Below are 10,322 nucleotides of genomic sequence, written 5' to 3'. Positions count from 1 at the left end.
ACAGTCAACCATCTGTGCAATCGCCTGTCCAATGGTATATACCAGGAATCTGGGAAATATTTCCCATCTTCTTTCCCAGTTTTGTTTTCGTTCCTGTTTGGAACCCTTCTTTGTTGGGCACCCTGTTTCAGGCTTCTAGTGATCCTTAATATTCCTTTCGGTCACGCTCCTCTCGACACTGTAGCGTGAGCTCTTTTTCTCATTGGGCAAGTATGGTTTGCCTGGCCCAGAGCAATGGATTGGTGGAGCCCAAAGCCAGCACCATTTATACCCCCCCCTCTCAAATCATCTTAATTAGTGGAGAGCCCGGGTATTCAAAAAATTAATAATTTGAAAACAATAATGGTCACCTAGCAACTTGGGCAGCCAAGGCCATGCAAAACAACCCCCACCTCTCTCAAATGGGTGTGGCCCTCCACTCCTTCCCTTCGGTCAAAGCACGTGGCTGGTGGATGAAGACGCTGTACCTCACACCCTGATTGGCCGCGGCCCTCACAAAGCCACTGTTGGCCGTCATGGTGACCGCCCGCAGCGCGTCGCCCGTGCCAAAAATCATGAGCGAGCGGCGGTTCACCTTGGAGCTGGCCGTGAGGCGGTGTGTGCGCTCCGACGGCTGGTCGGGAACCACGCGCAGCCGGCCCAGCAGCTCCTCGGCACGCGCCTTCTCGTTGGGGCCGCCCAGCGTGTCCAGGATGACGCGGAAGTCGCGCACCGCTGACTGGCACGCGTACAGCTCCTTGCCCGCCATGAACTCCTCGATGCGGGGGAGGACCTTCTCCTGGCGTTCCTGGGCGGCCTGCTCCGTCAGCACCTGCTCCTTGAAGGTGAAGTGGCAGCGGCCATGGCTCAGTGATGACACGTACGTGATGAGCGTCGTAATGTCAAGGTTGACCCGCCGGCACACGTCCACCTTGACCTCGGTGGGGAAGGCCAGGCTGGCCACCACATTGTCACGGTCCACTCTCGTGTGCTTGACGACGTCCGCCTCGTCGGCGTCCTCGCATTCATAGTCGTCAAAGCTATCGTCCTCACCCTCATCCTCCTCCACCTTGCCTCCCTGCTCTCCGTAGTAGTGTTCCTCCGCGTCCTTGTTCAACTCCTCCCCCTCGCCCGCGTCTCCGCCCTCGTCCTCCTCGGCGTTCACGGAGTTCACCGCCACGATGTCCCCTCGCACCGAGATGCCCATCTCGCCCAGCCGGTCCGCCATGGGGCTGGAGACGCCGTTGTAGAAGGCGAAGATAATGTGCGGGTTGCTGTACTGCACGGGCTGCTGCCGGCTGGCCTGCAGGAAGTCCTCGGCCTGCTCCACCACGCTCTTGTCGCCGTACTGGCCTCGGCCCTGCCAGATGTTGTGCAGCGCCTCGGCCTTGCGCCCGATGGCCTTGACCCAGGTGTGCCCGCCGTTGGCCACCACGTCCACCACCAGCGTCTGCTTGGCGCCTGCGGCGTCCTCGTAGGCGAACACGTGAAGCACGCTCACCACCGTCTCCAGGGACTCGGCCGACTCCACGACGGCCTGGGACAGAAGGATTGAAATACGTTGAGGCGCCCATTTGAAAACCCACGTTCCCAGTCAGGATTGAAACCACCCAAGTGGAACAGTACATTCCAGAAAAGGTTTTAAAGTAACTGTCCACTAGTCACACAACAGAAATAACAGTTTCCAATGTACAATTAAATGGGGAATGTACATTAAAAAAACAAGGTCCACCTTGAGGTGAGTTAGGTTAGTGCTCTGCAGGTGGGACTCCTTGATGAGCACCTTGCCTGCCTCAACCTTGGTCAGGAACTTAAGCTCGGCCCGCAGCTTGCTACAGAGCTTGGCCCGGCCCTCCACATCACATGCCTGCCTTGCACAGAGCTGGTCCACACGCTCCAGCAGCTCCTGGGCCACCTGGATCCGCTCTTGTAGCATGGAGTGTGTGGCGGCCATCTTTGGTGCATTATTCCTATGGGAAAGGAAAAGAGGAAGGGTTAAATCCAGTGCCATCTGGGATTCTTGGAGCATCCCGACCCTTCACTCTTACCCTTATCTGACCCCAAAACGTTTTAAAAGGAAACTTCAGCGGCAGGACAGAGTTGATGGATTGGTTTGTTGCAACAAAATCAACTCTTATAAGTTAGGCCTTAGTATTATGTTTGCATGCATGCAGACTAATGTGAATAATAACCACTGGATTTTAAAAACATGATATGAACTATATTCTTCATTGCCTTACTTAAACATTAATTTAAAGTTAAGGTCCAGTGAGCCATTAAAATGAACCAGAGTTCCTCGACACACCTTTCGTTTCTGGAAATGATGGAGCATCAATCAGCATACTAATTGAGTCAATTTACACAACAACAACATCAGTGTTACCGCTGCATGATTACTTTTATATGAAATACCGAAGTCCTACTCAAGCTAAACTGATAAAACAACCTTATCATTATCCAACCATATAATTATCATGTACTACAGTGCTGGCAAAGATTTGTGTTAAGGCACAGGTTGCTTGTGCCGTTCATATTCACAATTGCTACACGGAATGTTTTCCATGATACACCGCCTGTGGCAATTATATTCTAAACAAAAATAGCTAGCTAGTAGTTAACCTGTCAGAAAATGGGACGTTCATTTTCGCAGTCAGTTGTATGATATAAAACGCATTTACAATAACTGGCTATCTACCTAGTTCGTTTGTTCACCGTTTGACAGTGGTTGTCGTTAGCATGGTAACGTTAGCTATCCAGCTAACTAGCTAGCTAACGTAACAACAGCTAAAGTTTACTTGCTACCGACTATGTTTTGGAGCATGTAATTTAGAAATCCTGTAAGGGGTTTCATGTGAACAATCGGGAACTCCGCATAATATTACAATGTATCAAGTACTCAAAAACACTTACGAAAAAGCCGCAAAGTTAGTAAGCTGCAACGCAGCTGTCTGGCTAGGTGAACCACACGCCCGGTGACAGTGCTCGCTCTGTGCTGACTCATAATTTCTGTGTGGGTAGGAAGGACAACTGATTTCAATAATATCAATTAAATGACTAAATCATACCAGGTATTTTAGCACATTCTTTCTTTTTACACCTGATTAAGTTGAATACTTTTGATTTTTAAGTTCCATGGTGTGGTTGAATATAATATAATAATTATATTATTATTATTATCATGGACGTAAAAACGTAATGTAAAATGAATAAACTGAATCGTGATATTAGTTTGGGGCCAACAACATTTACAGACCCCGTTCACATCGTCTCATTTAGGTAGTGGAGTGGCCAAGTATTTTTTTTTTTACGAATTAGTAAACACCATTGGTCATTAATCCACAAATGAGACCGTTAAAAATAATCTCAAATGCCATCGCCAAGTCAAGACGTGCCACCTGCAGAAGTTTTATTTTCCCAAGAGTCTTTGTGATTATCTTTGCACTGAAAAGATACATCCACTATGATTTTAAACAGTAGCAAAAGAATGAGGATGTCTGAAGAAGAGGGCATGGCAGGATGAGAGCATTGGCCCTTACCAATAGGAAGACAGTTACACAGTTCTATCCCACAGCCAACATCAATGTTTCCATTCTTCTGCCCAGAGTTGATATACATAAGAGAATCATCCACCTGGTTAAATGCCACGTAGAAATGTTGATATACTCTGTCTTCCTGCAATATAATAATAATAAAATAAATAAATAATCCTTTTACTTGCTTCTAAAAATCTACACCAGGGGTCGCCAATAAGCCACTTTGTCAGTGGCATGGGGAAAATTCATAAAATAGCCTAGATTGGATTTGTGTGTGTTTTACTCTGCAAACAGTCATAAACAAACGACACAAGATCAGACAACGCACAGACTGTTTCATACGACTACCTTTACCAATTGTTAATTTGCTGACTTTTTTTTACCAGATATATTGACAGAAAACGTAGTAGGCATTTTTACAAGGTAACGTAAGTGAACGAGTGCAATTTATGCTGCTTAATGTGAGTTTCAAGAAGTATTTTGGTGAGAGAGAGAGTTGCTTCATATTGTTTCATAACGCAGGCTTTTATTTTGAAGGTTTGCTTGTTACGATGAGATTGTGATGTCAATATGTTTGCTACTGGGAGAGTACCGACTTAATGGGATACTTTTTAAGATCAAATTTTATAAATGCAAAATAATTTGTAACTTTTTTAAGTGCGCTGTCTCTTTAAATATGTGCCCTACCTTTCGTCTAGTCTAGATTGACATGCTCTGGCGAAAGAGGGAGTATTTCACAGCAAATCCCCGTTACCTCTCGGCGCCTTAAGAAACGATGTCTACATGGCAACGAGTTTTGACGTAACAAGTACTACATTTTTATTAAACTATTGCAGAATGCGAATTTGTTACCCTTTGTACCACTCGGACTTGTTGTATACACCCATCGTTCACCAATAGCCTACTTGTAGGCCTGTCTTGTAATTATTTTGCAATTCTCATTTATTCAAATATATTTATAATCATGCTGTGTCTGGATTTATAATCCAAGAAGAACTTTTTATGGACTACCTTCCGCTGGAAAAAAGTAACCACGCGAATGTCCATGATCCACTAACGCGCACTTTTTTAGGAATACTTTTTTATTTTATGGATACCTCGGAGCTCTGCGAATAGATTATGCATTACACAGGATGGGTGCGAACAATGGGAAACAAAGTGGGAGTGAGGGTAAGTGCAACCTTTCAAAAATAACTAGTTTTACTGTCCACATTTTTATTTACAGTTGGCTATATCATGCTGCCATAATTGTGTCAACGTCATACCATTTGCAGGCCACATTGTTTCAGTCGCATCATAAAGGCAATTTATCAATTATCATTACGTTATGTGTTAGCTTTGGATTACGGCTACACCTATACCGTAAAAAAGTTACTTTATCTAAAATTCGAGCTGAATATGCTCACCCAAGTGGATCCATGACACAGCACAAATGTTTTCTTTGTAATGTAAAGCACTTTCAATTGCCCCTTTGTATGAAATGTTATACAAATAAACTTGCCTTGCCTTCAAATTACATTGGGCAATTGGTAGCCGTGTGCTAGTAGGCAACCGGCTAAATTATGTGGATTTAAAAGAAGACGAATTATTGATTAGAACAGATCTCCCCAAGGCCCATAGGAAAGCATCTGAAAAGTTTCTCACAGAATAATTCGGACCTACTATTTCCCACAGTTATCTAACGTCTTGCATTCTAGTGTGATAAATTACATTTTGCTACATGGCAAAAGAATGAACACTCAGATTTCAGAAAGACAATGGACGGATTACAGTAGTGAAAACTAACTGTTCCTGTCAAGTTGGCCATGTTTAATGACTACGTGTTTGAAGAGTTAATACATATGTAAAAAGAAAAGCTAAACACGAACCTGAGCACTAACACCAGAGAAATGCTCCATGATAAAATAAACGATTTGTAAAGAAACCCACCAAAGTCAAGCCAGAGCTTCATTGAGGATGTCATGCCTAAAGCATGCAACGCCAATGACCTCCTGGCTTTAAATTATGTTTGGTGCTGTTGGGTAATTCTAACCAGGGGTAACTAAATAACTCAAATATGCAGACACGTCTGGGGTTCCACGACAGCCAAGTTAAATGTGGAACATCTATGTAGGCCTTTTATTTTTGGCTGACTAACCCAGAGAAGTGACTCAAGCATTCCAGTGTTCAAATAACTATAGTGGTCAGAATAACATAAAAACTGAGAAAGTAAAGATTCAACATACTTCGTTGTTTTAATTTTTTTTGACACATTTCAATGGCCAAATTGTATATGCCATTGCGTTTAGGTAGCTGTTTTTATGGACATGTGTTTAAAATGAGTAGTATTAATTTGCATAGGCTGCCTCGGGGCTCAGATTTTTGAGTTTTGTTACTGGGCATCAAACCCTAAGAAAAGTGTGCGTAGCTGATCAGCGAACCATCTTCGCCACAACACAAGCACACATTTCTTGTAACAAATCTCTCCGACGACTGCGTCACGAGCGCACTCTAATTCTGGTTGTATAGAAAGGATTGACCCGGGAATGCAGTGACGTCACATTACGGTGTGTGAACCCCACTGAGGTTTAAAAGACTGGCACTTGGTAAGATCGATTGAGGGGTGAAGGAGAAAATGACAGCTCCAGTGACCCACGATCTTATCTGTGTAATTAGGTGGGATAAACGCAGGCTTAAGTTGTCATGCCCTGTATCGGAAAAGTCCATGTGCTCAAACGCGACTTGTAAACCGGGTGTTTGAATCCTGAATGCTGATTCGCTGATAGCCGTGGTATTTGTAAGCAATAAGCAGGAGAGGGTGCGGTATATGGTCAATATATGAGAATGCCTGGACCCAGCTCTTATCTGTTGTGTACTAGCAGTATGTCACAAACCTTCAAAATGCCTTGTTGTTCTCATAAATCGGCAGTTAGAGCAGTTAAAGTGATATGGTTTAATTCCGATATGGTCTCATATAACACGGGTATCAGCCAATCAGCTTTCAAAGAGTCTGTATACCACCGGTATGACATGGCATCACCTTTTACTGCTGTAATTGGACTAGCAACCAGTTCATTAAATCAATAAGGTTTCTTGGGTGTTTGTGATATAATATACCACGGCTAAGCGCTGTGCCTAAGAACAGCTTTAAGCCATGTTATTTTGGCCATATGCCACAACCCCTAGTGCCTTATTGCTTATGCATACAATAATTGTTTTTTCCGTCATTACGCAAGACAGTAGGTGGATGCCATTGAAGTTTAATAACTAGAAGAGGTACCACACTGGAGTCAAAGTTCCATCATAACCTTTACATGGTACAGAACATAGTCTTCCTCGTTGGTATGTACAACATATTGTGCCGTTTAACATTGTGAATTAATCAATTAAATGACAGGAAGGACTTAAGCTAGATTCAGAACTTTTTTGGTTTTCCTTAGAAGTGTAAGAAATACCCCTTTGGAAACATTTCACTGTTGTTTGCTTGGACATTGTGAACTATTTATTGATCCATTTTATGTTTAGTGTCTTATTTCATGTCAAATTTGAACCTCAGTTCAGAAGCTTTTTTTTTTCTTTACATAATATCTCCTTCCAATGAGTGACTTCTTGGCTGAAGTTTTAAACCTGCGGGAAGTAAACCAATAAACCAGCTAATTCTTATAAGGGAATGGTTTGGGTTACCCCCCCCCCCCCCAGCTGGCTCATGTTGATGACATCAGGATATTTCCACTGGTGCAAAAGCTTGCAGAATAAGATCCCTATAACCACAGATTAGACTCCTTAACCTTAACTTTGGGGGATAAGAAAATAAATAGAATGGGGCACATGAAGCACATTCTACCTAAAAACTAAACATGAAAAGTTAGGGAAAGCCTTATAACAACGTCCATCCAGAAGTCACAGGATATGTGAATTATCATCTGTAGACTTGGTGAAAGTGTTGAAAAGATGTTTGAGGGGGTAATTATTGTCAATGTGCTGGATTAAGAGGGGGTCACTCACCAGCAATAGTACACATGACATTCATAGAAGCAATGAAGAGCACTTAGCTGGCAGTCTAGGGCTGGATAATAGATTAAGCTACTTAAGTTCTAACTTGATTTTTCAGAAGCAAGAAAAGTAATTCTAATGAACTAAGTTACCTGGGAGGGAAGTCTGAAGAAGGAATAATGAAAGAGGGAGAGAGAGGTTAGGTCTCAGTCACACTGATCTAACTAGGACAAATGCTATTATGTTATCAAAAACATTTGAACCTGATCTCATGAAGTTCAACCGTCATGTAGTTCCCATGAAAGTAGAGGTTCAGCAGTGTTCACCAGAACTGGCCATTGAGATAAACGTGGAATGTAAACAGCCCAGTCGGACCTGGAGGTATTTCCAGGCAATGGTGCACAGCCCAGTCCTGTCTGTCTGTCCGTCTGTCCGTCTGTCCGTCTGTCTGTCTGTCTGTCTGTCTGTCTGTCTGTCTGTCTCAACTGGGCACAGCCCCTTAACGGAATGATCCTCACAGGCACTTTTGTGGCAGGTGACTTGGAAGAAGCCGGATAGCCCGGTCAATTGTCAAAACACTGACAACCATTCTCAACATCCTCCTTGAGCGTGAGCACATTGTTACACATTTATTGTTAATGTATTTCTGTTTCATAGTGTGTCCTTTACAGGGATGGATTAAAACTACAACTAGATGTAAGTTGCACTTGACAGGAAATTCTACTGTGGGTTTGTGTTACCGTTAAGCCTTAAATAATAAGAGATCAGATCATGTCCGGAAGTAAATCCCTTTACTAACTTTCTTATTGGCTTACTTGTTTATTGATTTTTTTTTTTTACCATCTAATTTAGTAACGTATTTATTTACAGTGCTGTGAAAATGATTTGCCCCCCTTCTGATATAAAAAAAAACCGATGTTGTGTATCCTTTTACACTAATCTTTATGGGATTTAAACTTAAACCTTTTCTAAAAGGTACACTTTTGATATTAGGTCCTGAATAACCGTTGATATGAGGTCATAAATATGGAATCACCAGCACCATACTAGACCGTTGATATGAGGTCATGAATGACCGTTGATATTAGGTAATGAATGTGGAATCACCAGCACCATACTAGACCGTTGATATGAGGTCATGAATGACCGTTGATATTAGGTCATGAATGTGGAATCACCAGCACCATACTAGACCGTTGATATGAGGTCATGAATGTGGAATCACCAGCACCATACTAGAGCGTTGATATGAGGTCATGAATGTGGAATCACTGGCACCATACTAGAGCGTTGATATGAGGTCATGAATGTGGAATCACCAGCACCATACTAGACTGTTGATATGAGGTCATGAATGTGGAATCACCAGCACCATACTAGACCGTTGATATGAGGTCATGAATGTGGAATCACCAGCACCATACTAGACCATTGATATGAGGTCATGAATGTGGAATCACCATCACTATACTAGACCGTTGATATGAGGTCATGAATGTGGAATCACAAGCACCATACTAGACCGTTGATATGAGGTCATGAATGTGGAATCACCAGCACCATACTAGAGCGTTGATATGAGGTCATGAATGTGGAATCACAAGCACCATACTAGAGCGTTGATATGAGGTCATGAATGTGGAATCACCAGCACCATACTAGACTGTTGATATGAGGTCATGAATGTGGAATCACCAGCACCATACTAGACCGTTGATATGAGGTCATGAATGTGGAATCACCAGCACCATACTAGACCATTGATATGAGGTCATGAATGTGGAATCACCATCACTATACTAGACCGTTGATATGAGGTCATGAATGTGGAATCACAAGCACCATACTAGACCGTTGATATGAGGTCATGAATGTGGAATCACCAGCACCATACTAGAGCGTTGATATGAGGTCATGAATGTGGAATCACTGGCACCATACTAGAGCGTTGATATGAGGTCATGAATGTGGAATCACCAGCACCATACTAGACTGTTGATATGAGGTCATGAATGTGGAATCACCAGCACCATACTAGACCGTTGATATGAGGTCATGAATGTGGAATCACCAGCACCATACTAGACCATTGATATGAGGTCATGAATGTGGAATCACCATCACTATACTAGACCGTTGATATGAGGTCATGAATGTGGAATCACCAGCACCATACTAGACTGTTGATATGAGGTCATGAATGTGGAATCACCAGCACCATACTAGACCGTTGATATGAGGTCATGAATGTGGAATCACCAGCACCATACTAGACCATTGATATGAGGTCATGAATGTGGAATCACCATCACTATACTAGACCGTTGATATGAGGTCATGAATGTGGAATCACAAGCACCATACTAGACCATTGATATGAGGTCATGAATGACCGTTGATATTAGGTCATGAATGTGGAATCACCAGCACCATAGTAGAGCGTTGATATGAGTTCATGAATGTGGAATCACCAGCACCATACTAGACCGTTGATATGAGGTCATGAATGTGAAATGCAGGCTTTCGTCAGACGTAAGAGGACTCATGTTGTTTAAAAAGCTGGGCTTTTGACTCATCTGTCAATGTAAAATTTTCCCTGCAGTCTAGATAAGTACTTTTAGGAGGTTTTTGTATAACCTTAAGTAAAAAATAATTACCAAAATGAACACATGGGTCATGCATTGCTGCCTCAGGATCTGGACAACTTGCCATCAACAAAATAAAAAATAAATTCTGCTCAAATTTATATAAATTAATAAAAAAGGAGAACATCAGGTTTGTCTGTGAGAGACAGTTGAGTCTCATTTGGCTCATTCAACAAGACAAAAGCCACCAGTG

At 42.7% G+C, this 10,322-nt stretch overlaps 2 protein-coding genes across 3 annotated transcripts in view; one reads left to right on the top strand and one right to left on the bottom strand.

Moving 5' to 3' along the window:
• Positions 1 to 130: 130 nt before the first annotated feature.
• c3h7orf25 (chromosome 3 C7orf25 homolog) lies at positions 131 to 2,970 on the bottom strand. Its single transcript, XM_010895595.3, has 3 exons — positions 2,890 to 2,970; positions 1,712 to 1,949; positions 131 to 1,516 (listed from the first exon to the last, which is right to left on the bottom strand). Exons 2-3 carry the CDS (start codon positions 1,931 to 1,933, stop codon positions 398 to 400), a joined length of 1,341 nt encoding a protein of 446 aa, XP_010893897.1. The 5' UTR covers positions 1,934 to 1,949; positions 2,890 to 2,970; the 3' UTR covers positions 131 to 397.
• Positions 2,971 to 3,819: 849 nt separating this feature from the next.
• fbxl7 (F-box and leucine-rich repeat protein 7) overlaps positions 3,820 to 10,322 on the top strand; it is a 39,908-nt gene continuing 33,405 nt past the window's right edge. The window contains exon 1 of one of the 2 annotated variants that reach the window (XM_029119049.2): positions 3,820 to 3,935. Coding sequence is in view for 1 of the 2 variants with exons in the window: in XM_029119048.2 (XP_028974881.2) it covers positions 4,646 to 4,682 (37 nt within the window). In the remaining variant the exon portion in view is untranslated. Of the gene's footprint in view, positions 3,936 to 3,959; positions 4,683 to 10,322 lie in introns of those variants that run through there. The other variant, XM_029119048.2, reaches the window with a different exon arrangement.

Source organism: Esox lucius, chromosome 3 (genome assembly GCF_011004845.1).
Source record: "Esox lucius isolate fEsoLuc1 chromosome 3, fEsoLuc1.pri, whole genome shotgun sequence".
Lineage (NCBI taxonomy): Eukaryota > Metazoa > Chordata > Actinopteri > Esociformes > Esocidae > Esox > Esox lucius.
This window is presented reverse-complemented; position numbering and strand designations above follow the sequence as displayed.

What these genes read in the sequence shown, in the direction of transcription:
- c3h7orf25 (XM_010895595.3), bottom strand. Translation starts at nt 1,933, where the DNA reads ATGGCCGCCACACACTCCATGCTACAAGAGCGGATCCAGGTGGCCCAG. An exon ending in CTAACCTAACTCACCTCAAG is followed by an intron (nt 1,517 to 1,711) that starts GTGGACCTTGTT and finishes CTTCTGTCCCAG; the next exon opens with GCCGTCGTGGAGTCGGCCGA.